Genomic DNA, 18,550 nt, shown 5'->3' on the forward strand with positions numbered 1-18,550 from the left:
GATGAAAAAATTGCCCCCAAAATATTTTTGACATTCCCCCCCCGGGGGGCATGTGGGGCACAAAAATGGCCCATAGGCCACACTTTGCTTATCACTGCCTTAGGCTGACTAAAAAGGACATATTCTCACTACATCAAAACCAAAAATGACAGAAGAAGATGAGTTCTAGTCTATACACACTTCCAAACATGCATGTTTTGTACACAGAAATAATTGTGCTCTGTGGATGAGCATCAATACTTGCAAGTCCCCACTTGCAACCTAAACTTGCACAGCCTAGCCATTGTTTTCTCCCCCATTTCAGTGAGCAAGAAGAACCAGAAGGATTTTAAAAACCACCTAAAAAGAAGGTTCAGGCTGAAATATCAAAATGTTCGCATGCTAACATACAGTTTGGTCTTATATTCAGCCCATAATGCTGTCTAGCAAGATCACAACTCTCATCATTCTCAGCTATGGTGGCAGCAGTGGTGTCACAAGGCGTCACCCAGTGCAGTAACTCATGGTGTCACACACACCCCTTGACCTCCTCCCAGCCTACATTCATACAGAATCCTTAGTAATGCTTTTTGTACTAATTTACCCATAAATCATAATTCCTATATATCTCTGAATCTAATGTTAATAGTTGTGACATAAACAACTGGCAAAATTAAAAATTATCTTTAAGTTACAATATAATATGCACAGAATAAATGTGTTTACATATAGTTTCATGTAATTAAAGTGAAAATTTGGTCAAGTGTGATGCTTTTAAAGAATTTTTAAAATTAATTTTAAAAGAAATTTAAAAATATTTTTAAAAAATTGAAAATTAAATTTTGAAATTTTAAATTTAAATTTAAAAAATAGGGCCTTTCCGTTCTGCTCCCACAGATCCTCAGCCCATTCACACCATCTCTTCGGCATTTTAAAGAGATACAGGCAAAAGCCACAGCTTGTTTCTGCCAAAATACAGATGTTTGAGGAGCAGTGGTGTCACCCCCCCCCCTTTTAGGGTGTCACCTGCTGTGGTCCACACCCCCTACATTCCCCTAGTAATGCTACTGTGTGGCACTTGCAGGGGATGATAAGAGCTGTAGTCCAAGACATCTGGAAGCCACTAAACTGGAGAAAGCTACACAGTCGTCTCCCCATATTTTGAAACACTACAACTCTAACAAGCCCACAGTAAAATGAAAGATCCAAATAAATCCCAGCAACAGGAATGGGACAATGTTTGAGCAACAGAGATCCAGCATGGTGCAAAGATTTGAGTGTTGGAGTAGGAGTCCAAGAGCAAACTTTCAAATCCCCACTCAGCCATGCAAACCCACTGGGTGACCTTGGTAAAACTGTACTATCTCAACCTCAGAGGAAGGCAAAGGCAAACCCCTCTGAACAAATCTTGGCAAAAAAATCCTGGGGTAGGGTTGCCTTGGGGTTTCAATAAGTCAGAAATTACTTGAAGGCATACAACAACAACAAATAGTTTGAGCAACACTTTTTTAAAAGCAAGCAAGAGTTTGTAAGAGCCATTTATAATCACATCAGACAGAAGCAGGCCAGCATATTGTTTCAAAGCAGAAATGATAAGGTCATGCTCTTGACCTGACACATGTGAAGACAAGATGTACCAGTGTAAGTCCCAGATCCTTATCTTTTCAGCTGTGAAACAAGCCCAAATTTGCACCTCTGTCAAGGAACAGAAAAACAGTAAGAATGCGCCACCAGTAGATGTACCTACAGGTCCAAGAAACAATTTATTATTCAATACCTGGTAGAGAGAGTACAGATTCTCTTTTGCAGAAGTAATTTGAAATGTTGACATGAAGAAATATTGTACCTTTAGAGAGTGGAAGCATGAGACAGGGTGGAATTAGACAATATGGGCCTGCCAAAGAAAATGAAAACCTTATGCCAACTCTCCCCTCCTTTCCCGTAATGCATCGTTATGGAAATGCATGATGGGATGTCATCATTTTAATGCATTTCCCTGCCTCTCCCAACCCCTGCTATGGCAGCATATAATGCAGGGAAAGACACTGGGAAGGAGGTGATGTAAGATGTCACACGTTTTCATATCTACATATTTTTACAGGGGAGAAGGAGCATCTGGTTGCTGGTTTCAGTACTCTATGAGTTACTGTTGAATCACATCCTATCTATAGTCCTTATTCTCTGGAACATCATTCAACCTTCACAATGTTTTACAAGACATTTGGGCAACTTCTAGAGTAGCTAGACAGAGTAAACTAAAAACATTTGGTAGCAGTGCTATATCTTAGTGGCTTGAGGTACTGGTCATACATGAACATCAGGATAAACCAGGAAACTATGAGTGGAAGAGTTGTGCATTTTTGCACACTCCTGTGTGCAGCAGGAGCAGCTAAATAAGTCATAGGCCTTCACTCTATAGTTTGTTTAATGTGACACTCAAAGTCAGCAGCAACACAGGTTGTAGCTTTATTTCCCCCACTCCAGTGAAAGAAACCACAGAACGTAGCCTGAACTCAGCCTCTGGCTTGTGGGAGTCAGGATGGAAATAAGCTGGAGCACTAGCTGTTTCCAGGTTTAGATACCACAACAAACTCACCACATGACCAAAGTCTGCAGTTTGTTCAGCCATTCCTGCTTCAATCAGGAGCAACTGAGCAATATGCACCAGTACAGTGTTTACACTTTGTAATGCAGGGTTCCCAATAATCCCTGGTCCGCTACGATGTCTCTGTACATGGTCACTGTTAATGCACTACTGCATCACTAAGACCTCAGTATATTAGACAACAAGTGTTGCGTACTCGATAAGAGTGTTGGAATTATTTATTCCATAACCATCTTTCAAGGCCACTGTCTTCCAAAGGTGGCTTACATATAAATAGTGAACTTTATCGCACTGCGTTCCTTCCATGCGATCTGAGCACGGAACGGAAGGAGTAGGGATGAGTGCGGAACGAGTGGGGGACGGATTTTACCGCACGCATCCGTCCCTCATTCGTTCCGTTCCCCCTCTCTTCCGTTCTTAATCCGTTCCAGAGGGGGAAATTTTTGAGAACTGTTCTGAACAGTTCTCAAAAAGCGTCCCCTCTGGAACGGAATGGGCAGGGAAGAGAGGGGGAACGGAACGAGTGAGGGACGGGTGTGTGCGGTAAAATCCGTCCCCCACTCGTTTCCGTTTTCTGCCGGGCCGAGCCGAGAACCCGGTGCGATAAACTTCATAGTGAGAGTCAGCATTAAATTGTAATGTTAACTGTTTCTGAATAAGCTACTTAAAATACAGTACTATGTCAATAGCTAACAGCAGCAAATTCCATATTTTTAAAAGCATGAGAAGATATGTATGTTTTTGAAACTCTTTTAAGAGCAGTTAAAGGTGGCCCAAATTCCAGATGGTAGGGGGATAGCATGAGAAGATCTTCTTTCTCCCTACATTCCCACTCGTACCCTCCATTCTAGTAGTCTAGTAGTAGTCAAGGGTTGCTGTCCCAGCCTAGGATCTCCACTGCCCCGTCCCTGATTCATCCCTTTTCACTTGCCGCCCCTCACTCCTTGAACCTTCTTCCCCCATGAACATGGGTCATCACTTCATTGATGACTTTTAAATCTGTTCAGGGAAGCATTCCCAGGCACTGTGTGATATTTATCAGATGTTTTAATTGTTGCCTGCTTTTTTAACTATAGTCATCCCTCCATATTTGCGGCTTTGATTATTCACAGATTTCATTAATATGTTCTCTCGGAATATCTAGGTCCTCCAGTGCAACTCTGTGGTCAACTTTAACTAAAAATTGCACTGAAAGACCATTTGTAGCTACTCCAGTGCCATTCTATGGTCAGTGTATGTTGGACATTGACCACAGAGTTGCACTGGAGGACCTAGAGATTCCTAGAGAGGTGTCCTTCAGGTAAAAACAGTGTTTTTGTTATTTGTGGTTTTTCCATATTCACGGGGGTTTTGTTCCCCTAAGCCTAGCGAATATGGAGGGACAACTGTAATTCTATTTTTTATTATTACCTATTGTTTATATGTATTTTGTAGATTTCATGCCATTGGCAGGTTTTATATTTTTATTGATTTGATTATTTGTATGTAAAGCGCTGTGCACATTTACAGCGCTATAGAAATAAACAATAATAATAATAATAATAACAATAACAATAATAATAATAATGAAGGCCTTTTTCTAGCACTTGGCAATCATACTGATCATAGCTGTGGATCTATAATTATGGCATCCAAAAATTTTCTGAAAGCAAGGGCAAGCCCATAATGGCATTGGTGGTCCCATAAACAAATCCTATTCTTCTGTCAGAACTGAAGGGTTTTGTCCCCATAACATTTCTAGCCCCATGAAGGATAGAACCAAGAAAATAAATACATCAGTTAGATTAAGACATGTAGAATGTATGCATCAATTTCTTCATGACTGCAGTTCTGTCCTCAGAAGACTACATAACTCCTATGGATTTACAAGGAAGGTTGCCTGCTTTGGTACCACAAGTGCCAATAACAAGCAAGCAAATGAGGGAAACTGTAAGAACTGTGCACATCTGTTTTTAAGCTGTTAGCATTGCTAATTCAGCTGGCTATCACCGGCATGTGAACTGACAGATGAGTTCCAATCCTTAGTTGAGCATGAGGTTCTACTGACAACTTAACACCAGGGTCCAAAATACACTGCAGAAATAATTCAGTTTGAGACCACTTTAACTGCTTTGGCTTAATGCTAGAGAATCCTGGGAACTGTAGTTTTGTGAGACATTTAGCCTTCTCTGTCCGAAAGCTCTGGTGCCACAACAAACTACAATTCTCAGGATTCCCTACCAATGAGCCAGGTAAGTTAGAGCAGTCTCAAATTGGAATATTTCTGCAGCGAGTTTTGGACCAGAGACTATCTTTTGGCCAAAACTATCCTGAATGGTAGGTATGGAGCTCCATGGCAGAACATGTTTTGCATGTGAAAGGTCCCAAGTTCAGTCCCTGCCATCTCTATTACAGTTGGTCCTTCCTATCCATGGATTCAACCATCAGTGACTTGAAAATGTTTTTTAAAAAAGATTTTGCCATTTTATATAAGGGACACTATTTTACCACACCATTGTGTTTAATGAAACTTGAGCATCCCCAGATTTTGGAATCCACGGGAAACAAATGCCAGCGGGATACCAAGGGCCCATTATATAATGAACTGGAAGGCAGATGATCTTCTCTGACAGGGACCCTAGAGAGCTGTAAGGTAAACAATATTGGGCTAGATGGACCAATGGTCTGACTCAGTACAAGACAGCTTCTTACGATGCTGAAAACATGACCTAGATTCTGTGTGCATTGGCCCCAAGCACCTTGGGAAAGGATGGGCCACAAATGTGCTTGATTTTGCTCTGCCAGGAGAATTCAAAAAACACTTGCAGTCTCACAAAGGATCTGAAAGTTACAGCCCATATCAACTTTTGCATTGCTAGGGGTCCCACAAGGGAGAAGGGAGTATAATGGTCATTCTGCCTTCACCGTTGCCTTTAAAACAAGTTGCTGCTTGTTGCCTCAGTTGGGCCAGGCTTGGGAAAGCACATAATAGGATGATCAACAAGCCAAGATTAATTTTTTGCTTCAGTGCAAGCTCTTCCTCTTTTTTTTTTGCTTCAGTGCAAATCCTCCCTTTCAGGTCACAGCATGAAAAGAAGGCAGCTGAGAGGGGATGGCCAAGTATGGTGTAGCGACTAGGGTAATGGAGTTGGGCCCGGGTTCAAATTCCCAATCAGCCATGAATCTTGCTAGGGCCATCCATTCCCATCCTGTGCTGTAGAATTTTGAGTGGGGGCAAGGAGGGCCATCCTAAAATAATCCCACATATCCAACACTGATCTCCCTGGAACAAAAGCAAGAAATACATCTTTGTTCATCATCTTCGGAATGCCATTATTTAATAACCAACATCGGGGAAGCAGTGAGCAAGAGCCTGAACAAGTTACAACGCAAAGATGATAACTCGCTGGAAATTTGATTTAAAAGAATTACAGGATAATGACATGACAATGGTTACCAAATAACCCAACTAGACTTGGACCTGCAGATCTGCAAAATGGAAAGAAACACACATATATACACACACACCATTCACACCATGTTTACAGCCTTGTCAGAGCTGCCGATGGGCTGGCCTCCAGGGGCTTCCCCTAAGAGCTTCAGCAAGGGTATGTTTCCATTGCGGGCATATTGCTGTTCAACATTTCCTAACAATGAAAGTGCAGTGAGGTGGGGGTGGAGTGAGGGAAGGAAGGAAGGAAGGAATGAAATATAACACTAAACCAAAAGAAGAACTGCAATGGTGTGCAATGGGAAACACAATCATAAACATCCACCCACACACACATATATATCCACAAGATCTCTTAGTTCGTTCATTTTGTAAATGCCAAGCTCAGTAGTGGGTACACAGAGAGACAGACAGAGAGAAGGCACACCCTCAGCTAAAAATAAATAAATAAAAGGAAAAAGGGGAAATAAAAAAAACCCTAAGAGATAAAGTGTATTGAAAAAATATGAGCAAGAGTTAGTCACTTTGTTCCAAAAGGCACACACTCTTTATCTGAAATAGGACAGGAAGGAAATTTAAAATAGACCTGCAGGAATATTTCTTCACACAATGCAGAAGTAACCTCCAGAATGCATGGGTGCAGAGTACTCTTTTGACTGTTAGAAAAAAGCAGATCATGGGTGGGAATCATGCAGCCTTCCAGGTAATGTTGGACTGTAACCCCCAGAATTCATCACCATTGGCTATGTTGGCTAAGGCTGCTGGGAGCTGCAGTTGAACAACGTCTGGCACAACCACTGGTCAAGGATTCAGGTGGATGAAGTAGAAAACATCTTAAGAACCAAAGCTTGACAGCCAGTGATCTCTCTGGTGCCACCTCCATAGCTACCTTGACATCCCATCTTAAAAAGCATCTCCTCTATGAAGCCTTTGACTTACCTGCTCAGCTCATCTATATGTCAATCAAAATGAAGCCTAGTTACATAGGACAACACACTTGCTCACAGAGGTTGAAACTACACAGTGATGTAAGCTTGCAAATGCTAAAGAAGTCTAAGAACCCCACAGACATTACTTTTAATTCCAAGAAAGAAATTTCAGATATAAGACCTTTGCAGCTTGGGACCAAGTTATCTGAAGGGGCATGAGACTCCATATATACCTGGACCTCCTTTGAGATTCTCACCAGCGGCTCTTCACTAAGTTCAGGTACATATGAATTGCAGCAGGTGGCTGTTTAATGGTAGCAAAATGGTTTTAGAGACCCCTCTCCAAAGAGGTTCAACTGGAAGCCCACTCTCACATTCTTTAGAGCTTTTAAACTTGTGTCAGTCTCTTTTATAGATAAATGAGATAAATAAAATATAAATAAATTCCAACTTATTAATTCTTTCCCCATTTCTCAATTCTCAAGGCTTCTATTACTTGTCTCTGGGGTAGGAACCTCTCTTTTAAAACAAAATATTATTTTGCATGCCATAAAATGCTTCATGCAATAACAATAGTCTCAGGGTTAAGCTGACAGCCCAGCAAGCTGAATGAACACTAGTTTGACCCAACCGACAGCTACTGCCAATGTGAGATTCTCCAAGCCCTGTACCTGCCTAGGCTGCATCCACACTACAGAAATAATCCAGTTTGACACCACTTTAACTGTCATGGCTACATGCTGTGGAATTCTGGGAACTGTAGTTTGTCCCTGGCATGCTAGAGAGAGGTTGATTTGACACACACACCCATGCCCATCCATGCCTCCTCCTCCCCATCATGGTAGTAAGGAAGGGCAATCCTGGTCTGTTGGTGGCAGCAGCACCCTCTGTACCCACCTGTGCCCTGCAGAGGACACACACAATTCCCAGAATTCCACAGCATGCAGCCACGGCAATTAAAGTGGGGTAAAACCGGATTATTTCTGCAGTGTGGATGCATCCCTAGTCAGGGCCCTGCAGAAAAATAACTGCCTAGCAGGGAAAAAAGGGACCCTCATCTCCTTCCCTCCATCCTCCCTTGGCCTCAGAAACAGCAGGGATGGAGAGAAGGAGCTGGTGATGAGAAAACCTCCTGCCCAGGCCGCCTGGTGGTGATGCCTGGTTGCAGGTGCCAAAGGAGTGGTCACAGGACATCATCCTCTGATACCTCACAGGCACTGCCTGGAAACTGGCCTGATCAAATTTTAATGGAAATTAAACATTTAAGTAAAGAATTTTCTTGGAAACTGAATGAGAATATGATTAAAGATGAGCAAATGAAACTGGCCTGATCTATGCCCCTCTCCTTCTTCCCTTCTTCCTTTCCTGAGCATTGCCTGCTGCATCACACTACAAGATTTGTTGGGGCCCATGACATGCTAGAGAGAGGTCCATTTGGCACTCCCCTCATGCCTTTTTCCAGGCCTCTTCCTGCTTCCCATTCTGGCACCAAGGGAGGGCAATCTTGGTTGGCTGGCAGTGGCAGCACCCTCTGCACCCACCTGTGCCCTGCAGAAAAAAACACACACACAACACACATATTGGGGAGTCTCCCTGGCTAGCTAACCCCCAGGGTTGGCAGTGGTGATGGAGGGAGCCTCAGGCCAAGGAGAGTCAACCTGGCGCACTCCTCCTCTGGCTCCTCTTACCCAGCACTGTGCCCATCTCAGCCCCACACCTGTCCAGCCAGGAGGAGGAAGGAAGGCAGTTCTAGCTGGGGCTAAGGGTCAAGGCAGGGGCACCAGAAGGCCTCCTCACCACCAAGGAGGACAAGGCACTTTCCAGAAAATGGGAGGACACAAGAAAACACTCCTAGAAAGGTCAATTCACTTCACAGAGGGTGACCAGAGGTCCTCACAAACACTAAGGAGGACAAGGCCCCAGAAAAAAAAGGAGGGCATTAAAGAAAAAAAAGGAAGGACATGACCAAATAAAAGCTTCAACCCCTCCTAGAAATAGAAAGCCTTGCTTCTCAGGAAGGCTCAAAATGGAAGACCTTTCAGAATTCCTCCTGGGTAGATAGGCAGAAGTGGAGGACCTGCCCTGGAAAAGAAGGACATCTGGTCACCCTGGCTTTGGTGGCGATGAACCCCTTTCTTCGGATACACTTAGAGGGACCAGATGTTCTCCTCACCAAAAAGGAAAGCCAGGCACCACAAACATGGAGGACCTTCCAGACAAAGGGAGGACATTCCCAAATAAAAGCTCAAAACACTCCTAGAAATAGGGATGCCTTTCATACAGGGTGACCAGAGGTCCTCCTCACCGCCAGAGGATAAGGCACTCCAAAAAATAGAGGACATTCCCAAAAAGGGGAGGACAGTGTCCAATAAAAGCACAAAACACTACTGCTGGTAATGTAAAGCCATGCTTCTGAGGGATGCTCAAAAAGGGAGGACCTTTTGGGATTCCTCCTGGAGGGGAAGGCCGAAATGGAGGAGGCGTCCTGGAAAAGGAGGACCTCTGACCCAGGCTGAGCAGAGGAGGCCCTAACCACAAAGGAGGACAAGGCACCATGAAACGTAGGGCCTTCAAGAAAAATGAAGAGGGTTAAAAAGCTGGAAAAGCCTCCAAGAAATGTAAAGCCCTGCTTCTGAGGGATGCTCAAAAAGGAAGGACCTTTTGGGAGTCCTCCTGGGCAAAAGGCTGAAATGGAGGACATTCCAAATAAAAGCTCAGAAACCCCCCAGAAATTGAGGGATGCTTAAAAAGGGAGGACCTTTAGGGAGTCCTCCTGGACAGAAGGCTGAAATGGAGGACTAAAACCTCAAAAAAAATCCAACCTAGAAATGTAAAGCCATGTTTCTGAGGGATGGTCCAAAAAGGAAGGAGGTCCTTTGGGGAGTCCTCCTGGGCAGGAGGACTGAAATGGAGGAGGCGTCCTGGAAAAGGAGGATGTGTCTGGTCGCCCTGAGGGAAGGAAGGAAAGAAGGAAGGAAGGAAGAGATAGGAAAAGGGAGGGAGGGAAGGAGAGGGGAGGGAAGGAAGGAAAGAAGGAAGGAAGGAAGGGATAGGAAAAAGAAGGGAGGGAAGGAGGAGGGAAGGAAGGAAGAGATAGGAAAAGGAAGGGAGGGAAGGAGGAGGGAGGGAAGGAAGGAAGGAAGGAAGGAAGGAAGGAAGGAAGGAAGGAAGGGAGAACATGAGAGAAAGGGATGGGAGGGAGGGAGCCCCTTCTTCTTACCTGGAGCCTCCTCCTCCGGATGATCCCTGAGTCGTCCATGGCAGAGAGGAGCTGGACCCATGGGCTCCCCGCCTCCTCCTCCTCTTCCTCTTCCTCCTCTTCTTCTTCCTGGGGTCCCAGAAGCCCAGCGTGGCTCCCTCCTCGCCCGCCTCCCGCCAGGCCCTGCTGCTGCTGCTGCTGCTGCTGCTGCTGCTGCCTGGGAAGGCAGGAGAAGAGGAGGAGGAGGAGGAGGAGGCTGTGGCTGTGGCTGCAGAGGCGGGAGCGCAGGGCGGAGCTGGCCAGGTGGGCCAAGGGCTGGCCCAGGCAGGGCCCCTGCTGCCTCTCTCCCCGCTGCTGCAAGGGGGGCGTCCTCCTTTTCCCGGACGCCTCCTCCCCCTCTGCCTTCCCACCCGACAGCAGGAGGCAGGCAGATCCCCAAGGCCCTCCTCCTCCTCCTCCCTTGGGAGCATCCCTCCTCAGGGGCACTCTTCCTTGGGAATGGCCTCCATTGTGTCTTTGGCATCCTGGCCCTCCTGGTCCTCCTTGTGGGGAGCTGAGGAGGACCCCTGCAGGCCCACCTTGGTGGGAAGGGATTTCAAGGGATGGTTCTGGAAGGGCCTACATTTTTTGCAGGGCCTGGCCTTCCTTAGCATTTGGGACCTCTGCTGGGCCAACTCACCCTCCCTGCACTGATGCCAATTTAGAATTATTATTATTGACCAGAGGTCCTCTTTTTCCAGGACACATCCTCCATCTCAGCCTTCCTGTCCAGGAGGAATTCCAAAAGGCCCTTCCTTTGGAGCATCTCTCAGAAGCAGGGATTATTTTTATATTAGGGTTTTTAGCTTTTATTGAGTCGTGTCCCTACATTTCCCCCCAGATGTCCTCCATTTGGAGGTGCTTTGTTCTCCTTGGTGGTGAGGAGGACATCTGGTCACCCTTATTGCAACACACACACCACCTCTCACCATTGCCAATTCTGTGGGTGGGTGTTGGGGATGATGGGAGCTGCAGTCCAACAAGGTTTGGAGGGCTCACCATTCCCAAAGGAATACAGGCCTGTTGGACCAGGCAGAGGTGACCGGTGGCCTCCTTTCTCAGGACATGTCCTCCATTTCAGCCTTCCTGTCCAGGAGGAATTCAGAAGGCCCTCCTTTTGGATACATCCCTCAGGAGCATGGATTTCTGTTTATAGGAGTGTTTTGAGTTTTTGTTTGGTAACCTCCTCCATTTTTCTTGAATGGCCTACATCTTACCGTGCCTTGTCCTCCTTGGTGGTTAGGAAGACATCTGGTCACCCTGTGTGAAGTGAATTTCTATTTCTAGGAGTGTGTTGAGCTTTTATTCAGGAATGTCCTCCATTTTCCTGAATGTCCTCCATTTGGAGATGCCTTATCCTCCTTGGTACTTGGGGCATCTGGTCACACTGTGCCAACTTACCTTACCTACACCGATTCAAATCCTTCTTTTCCAGGACTTGTCCTCCATTTCAGCTTTCTGTCCAAGAGGAATTCCAAGATGTCCTCCCTTTTTGGCTTCCATAAGAAGCATGAATTTATGTTTCTCTTAGTGTTTTTAGCTTTTCTTTGGTAATGTCCTCTATTTTTCTGCAGTGCCCTCCATTTTGTAGTACCTTATCCTCCTTGGAGTTTGTGACTCCACTCTGGAGCCACAACAGTCTACAATTCCCACAATTCCGTAGCATGGAGCCATGGCAGTTAAAGTGGTGTCAAACTGGATTATTTCTGCAGTGTGAAATCAATTGTTGAAGCATCTCCAAGACCCCCATCCTCTGTTGCTCTGCTCAGATGCTGCAGGCTCAGATGCATGACATCCTCAGTTGAGTCTATCCGTCTGGCATGTGGTCTCCCTCTCTTTCTGCTGCTCTCTACCTTTCGCAGTATCATTGCCTTTTCCAGTGTTTCAACTTTTTCATGATATGGCTAAAGGACAACCTCAGTTTAGTTATTCTGGCTTCCAAGGAGAGTTCAGGCTTGATCTATTCAAGGACCCACTTGTTTGTCTTATTGGTTGTCCACAATCTGCTCAGCACTCTTCTCCAGCACCCCATCTTGAATTAGTAGATTTTCTTCCTATCCTCTTTCTCCACTGTCCAGCTCTCACATCCATACATCGTGATGGGGAATATGATGACTTCAGCAATCCTCACTTTAGTGTTCAAGGTTATATCTTTAGGATCTTGCTCAGTTCTTTCATAGCTGCCACTCCCATTCCTAATCTCATTTCTTGACTCCACTCTCCATTCTGATCAATGTTCAATCCAAAGTATGGGAACAATTTTACTATTTCCATTTTCTTGTTATCTGAGATGAACTCTTATAGGTCTTCCACTATCATCCCCCCCCCCCTTGATGTTCACCATCCAGCCTACCTTGGCACTTTTCCTCAGACCCTCTTCAGTAATTGAATAAGCCCCTTTAAATTAGATGGTCTTTACTTCCCAAAGAAACAGGCATAAAGGGTTTTAACCTTACTTGAACAGAAAAAGCTTTCCTGGGCAATAGCCCAGTTCTATCAGATACAGGAGGAGGCTCTTCTGGCTTGTTCAAACAACCCATGTTCACTTAGCGTCCTTGTTCAGATATCAGGAAGGCCATCTGCCTGGCCTACTCATGTGAGCCAGCCCTGGTGCAACTAACTCCTGACCTGCACCACAACAGAGTGTATCCAGTGGTTTTTTGTAATGATGAACATGTTTCCACAGTTGGTGGTGCATGGTGGCATGTATGCATCCCTACCCCATGCAAATCTGTTCCATTAGAAAGTGGCTGCAACTGTGGAAACGCCTTACTTCTGAGGACCACATCTGCAAGACATGACTGGTCACACCTGATGAACCAGTTGCCTATCATGTGAAAGCTGGCCTTGGTGACTGACTGCCTCAAGTCTTGAGGGAGTGTCAAGCTTCACACAGATGCTTCAAATAGTGGGTCCTTGGTATCCACTGGGATTTGGTTCAAGGACCTGTCATTGATAACAAAATCTGTGGATGCTATAGTCCCATTAAATTTAACGGTGTAGTGAAATGGTGTCCCATATATAAAACTGCAAAATCAGGGTTTGCTTTTGGGAATGTATATCTTTTTGGAATATTTTCAAGCTGTGAGTGGTTGAGTCCACAGGTAAAGAATCTATGAATATGAAAGGCTGACTGTATAACCTGAAATGCAATGCTTTTCAGACATACAAATGTTGCCAATACAGTACTACTTATTCAATCGAAAAATTAAATATATCTTATTTATCAATGTTTTGATTGCAGGTCCAAAGCTATAATGAATAACAAGGTAGGTTCTCTACTGTGGTTGTTAGGTGCCTTCAAGTCAATTTCAGTGTATGGTGGCCCTCTCATAGGGTTTTCTTGGCAAAATTTGTTCAGGGGAGGTTTCCATTGCCTTCCTAAGAGACTAAGAAAGTATGACTTGCCCAAGGTCATCCAGGGGGTTACCATGTCTGAGTAGGGATTTGAACCTTGGTCTTCCAGAGTCCTAGTTCAACACCTATAACATGGCATCAGCAAGCTAAAACAGAAGCAAAAGCAAATCACAGAGAGCCAATACTAATAATATTTTATTAAATCAGGCAAGAGTAGGCTGAAACAATTGTTTAAAGATAAATTTATTCTCTGGCTAGTAGAGCAAAATGAAAAGCAGGATGACCAAATCTCTTGAGGCAGAGAGTGTTCCATCTATCGGATCCATCTACTATGGAGAAAGTTTTCTCATACATTGCCACCAACTATCTCTCACATCAACAGCACACATAAAAGTGGCATAATGCCAGCCTTAAAGTAAAGGCAGGTTCACGTGGGAAGAGGTGGTCCTTAAAAAGTAACTTCATCCCAATCTGTTCAAAGCACGTTTGAGTAACTGGCCATCCAGATATTTTTAGACTGCAGGTTCTATAATCTTTCATCATAAAGACTATACCAGCTAAAACAAATAAGAGTTTGGGGCCAAAAATAAGGCCACATTTGTCCACAAAGGTAAGAAAACCTTGATTTGTAATTAGAAATGATCTAGTTGGTAGGGAAGTGGATGCAATAACAAGAAGTAATCAAAAGCTGTAGCAGCTGCTGCATTCTGCAGTTGTTAAAGGTTCTCCATGGCTTTGGGGGAGCCTCACATAGAATGTGCTGCAGTAGTCCAACCAAGATATAATTAAGCCAACTAGGAGCATGGCCAGGTCTGGACATGTGCAAAGGCATTCCTGGCCACAACTGACACTTCAGCACCTAACAGCAGGAGCAGCTGCTGAAGAGCTCCTAAGATACAAGTCTGATCTCCTGAGAGAAGTGCTGTCCTACCCCTTGATGAATAGCCTTCCTAACCAATAGCACCTCTATTTTGTCTGGATGTAATTTCAGATTGTTTACCCTCATCCCACCCTTCACTGACTCCAAACAGTTATTCAGACCTCCATGGAATTCCAAAATACAACAGAAAGGAGGTCTGGAGGTGAGTGTCATCATTGTTCTGTCAACTGGGCGAGGGGGAACCATTTATCATCTCTGAATTATTTCTTGTGGTAGTATCATCTAGATTCAGGATTGGGCAACTTTAGATAGTCCAGGGACTATTTTATTTTATTTTATTTTTTGCCTTATCACTGGGCCTAGTACAGGCTCAGCTAGACCAAAAATTTATTTGAAAAACTCACTCTCTTGCAGTGACTTGAATAATAATAATAGTTGTTGTTGTTTGCTTTTGCCCAAAATTGGGACTCAGAGTGGCTCACATTTAAAAGAATAATACAATCAAGACTATACAAAAAGAGAGCATTAAAATAGAATTAAACTATTTGAGGTATAATAACCAGTCATTCAGTAAAAGAATAAAATACAATTTAAAAGATTTTTTAAGAAAATATTTAAACAGTTTCATTTAGAAAAAAAAAATACAGCACCCTCAATGTTTCCCAAACTCTGGTCCTCCAAGTGTTTTGGAGGCCAGTATTTTAGGATTCTAGGAGCTGAAGTCCAGAACATCTGGTAGATTAGAGTTTGGGAATCAGCCCATACATGATGAACTTTCTGTTGTAAAAGACTGTCTGGATATAAAGATTTTAGACGGTTGTTGGAAGAACAACAAAAATGGGATCCCTTCTAGCCTCTCCAGGAAGTGTGTTCCAGGGTCTAGGAGGAAAGCCACTGAGAAGGCCCTCTCTTGAATCTCCATCAACCATGCTTGTGATGGTGGTGGGACTGAGAAGAGGACTTCTCCTGATTATCTCAGAGCCCAGGCGGCTCACACAATCTGCCAGATATACTTGCAGATTCTTTTTTGTTAAATCTTAATGATTTGTTAGAGGGGGTTACCCTTTTGCTCCTGGATGCTTTCAGGAGTGCAACAATGCATCCATGCAGTTGAATAGCCAAGATAGAGAGTGGAATCCAAAACAGCTCTGAGGTGCTGTGTTCAGCTCACAGGCCACACTTTTCTCACTTCCAAAAAGCATAAAGGATAAAAGTGAAACTTGTGTGATCTCCCCACCTGACCCCATATAGATTAATGGCCAAGGGATTGAGCACTAGACCCCTGCCAGGATCACTTGTTGAAACAAACCTGCAAGGAGGGTTTGGAGCACCACTAAACACCCTTCCTCCACCAGACCTTTCCCATCAAAGCAGGCTGCAGCCAGCAGGGACGTAGCTAGGATTTTAGGAAGGGGGGGTCTAGATTAAGTGCCACCATTATAATGGGGCTTGAGTGTGGCGGCGCAGCAGCACACACCATTCATTTTTCTAATGGAAGGGGGGGTCCGGACCCCAAGAACCCCCCCCCTTGGCTACGTCCCTGCAGCCAGGGTGCTGCATATTCCCGGAAGCCCCTGAAATAGTCTGCAACACCAACAGGGATGTCTCCTATCCTTGTTTTTAACAGAGGATGATCTGTTGGCATTTTCAGGTAGGATGGAATAGAGCCCTCAGCAGATAAGGAAGAGTTAATGATTCCCACTAACCAGTCAGCTGGTCCACCTCTGGCTGCATCCACTAGCCAAGCTTGCCCACGTGCATGACCTCACTGATCCTTTCCTCAAGTGGCCTGAGCTTCCGACTCATTAACAGCATCTTAAGTCAAAGCAGGTGCAAGTGATTTTATCCTGAAAGTGTCTCACTGAAAGCGTCCCTGCTCACTGGGAGCAGGGAGGAGGTCCTTGACATAAAAGACAGTGAACCAACTCAGAAAAGTTCTGCCAGTCAACTCTGTGAGGGTCCTAGGAAGCACAAGGTCCAGCTTTTCATCTGCTGTCGGTTTAGGGGTCTCTCACGCTACACCACCACAGCACTATGATTCCACTTTTTAATTGTTGTGACTCCATTATCCTATTGAAATCCTGGGATTTGCAGTTTAGGGCATGGCACTTAGAATTCTCAGCTCTGGTGCTTCCCCAAACTACAAATCCCAGGGTTTCATAGGATGCAGCAGTGGAAGTTAAATTGGAATCATAGCAGTTATCACTGCGTAGTGTGAATGAGTCCAGTTGTCTACATCCCATCCATGCCACTGTAATTTGTAAGGGCATTTATTTGCTTCCTATGAATGCATATGTCACCTAGTGTGTATACCGAAGTTGTATCTAATGTTTAAAAAGCTTTTCCACCAATGATATGTCGACCAACCAGGCCCAATTTGAGCTGCCTTGAAGATCAAATGGAATGTGGCTATGGTTCTTAGTAATTTTAATAGGATTTTTAGTTAGATCTGTAATGGTAAAATAATTTCCCCCTCTTTTTTATTTTTCTTTTCATTGCAGGGGGTGGGTAGGTGGGTAGAGCCCTACTGTGTATTAGTTATATGTCTCCCCCTCTTTTTTTAATTTTGTTCTCATTTCTCTAATTTCTCTCTCGCTCTTTATTTTTTCCTCCTCTTCTACTTTCCCCTCTTTTCCCTCCAGTTTCTTTATCTTTGATTGTCTATTATTATAAAAGTTAATTAGATTGTTTGTGTGAAAATGAATAAAAAATAATGTTAAAAAGGATAAAATTCCAAATTAGTTTTGCATTCCTGTTAGGAGTTGGGAAGGACTGAAATCCTGGAAAGGTTCACATTTGGATAGGGTGATAACAGCATCAATGTTGCATGACATCTTAAGATGAAAACTGTTCCTTCTGGGTTGTAGAAAAATATCTTTTAAACAAAAGCAAAAAAGGCATGCCATCAGATGCCACAGAAGTAGCTGACTCATATCCCAGTTTCATAAAACTGGAACTAAGCCCTCCGTCCTTTACTGATGTCCACTGTTGAAATGTTGAAGCCAAAAAGAGCAGAAACTCCCTAGAGGAGTGCAGTGAGTCTCCTGCATTATAAAGAAGCTCCTGCAAACACTGGATTCGTTGTATTGGCATAACAATATGCAGTGAACAATAGGAAACTTAACAGACTGGAGATATGAGCCACAGAAAAGCTAGGGAAATTTTCCCTCTCACTTTTTATCTAGGACAAACCCGTCCAGGAGGCATGAGCTGATCTGAACTAGTGGCCATTTCCAGATGGTCTTTTTAGCAGATAGCTGCTGCCTTCCTCCACGTTGCGCTTCTGTTGGGAGTATATTAAATACTGCAAATGGGGAAATGCAACTTTTCCCCTGGGCAGCTCAGCTCATTCATGGCTATTACAACTGCTGTGTGAAACATGATTACCTATTGAATATTGCATTGGATATGAATGGTAGTGAGCCTACTACCAGGCTTACGGCATTTTTGGACACCTAATGGGTTTGGTGAATTTAGTTTAATGCTTTAGTACAAGAGCAAGACATTGGCTGGAACCTGGTGAGCTGTGTGGCTTTCCCTGGAGCTCCCGAGGGCCATCCTTCACCACCATGGTTGCAGTCTACAACAGCTTCACATCACTCCTTGTCATCTTTTGGGGGAACTTTTTTTATTGGAGTGGGAGAGGGATCTTGCTGTTTTAAAGGTAACCAAAGAAGCAGCATTTTGTGGCCTCTTAAAACATATTTTCAGCCAACAGCTTTTTTGGGATGGGGAAATTGGCAGATGAACATCTTGATAGGTTGCACTCCATTTTAGCAGTCCACCAATTTAAGATAGTTACAACTAATCATGAAATTAACCTGCATTAAATTTGCTAAAATTAACTGGAGCTTTGTAAGACCATTGGTGGGCTTGACATATATAATAAGAATTACGTATTTTCACTCTGATGGCAGATTTTTGGGTGTCGTTAAAGGCAGGCAAATGGGAGACAGTTCTGACTTCATGGGGTATAACCCACTGAGACTTATTTAACACAGCCTCATGTAATGGTATTTCAAAGCTCCAGTTAATTTCAGCAAATTTAATGCTAGTTAAGTTCATGATTTGTTGTAATCTTAAATTGGTAGAAAGGGGCTGCCCTTTGAATTTTGTGCTTTAGTACCAAAAT

General features: G+C 44.0%; 1 protein-coding gene across 1 annotated transcript in view; it reads right to left on the reverse strand.

Moving 5' to 3' along the window:
- Positions 1–10,503, reverse strand: part of MAST1 (microtubule associated serine/threonine kinase 1) — a 120,590-nt gene extending 110,087 nt beyond the window's left edge. The window contains exon 1 of the mRNA XM_042451373.1: positions 10,164–10,503. Within this exon, the coding sequence (XP_042307307.1) occupies positions 10,164–10,202 (39 nt within the window). The 5' untranslated portion in view covers positions 10,203–10,503. The remainder of the gene's footprint in view (positions 1–10,163) is intronic.
- Positions 10,504–18,550: the final 8,047 nt, after the last annotated feature.

Source organism: Sceloporus undulatus, chromosome 2, assembly GCF_019175285.1.
Source record: "Sceloporus undulatus isolate JIND9_A2432 ecotype Alabama chromosome 2, SceUnd_v1.1, whole genome shotgun sequence".
In the NCBI taxonomy this organism is placed as follows: domain Eukaryota; kingdom Metazoa; phylum Chordata; class Lepidosauria; order Squamata; family Phrynosomatidae; genus Sceloporus; species Sceloporus undulatus.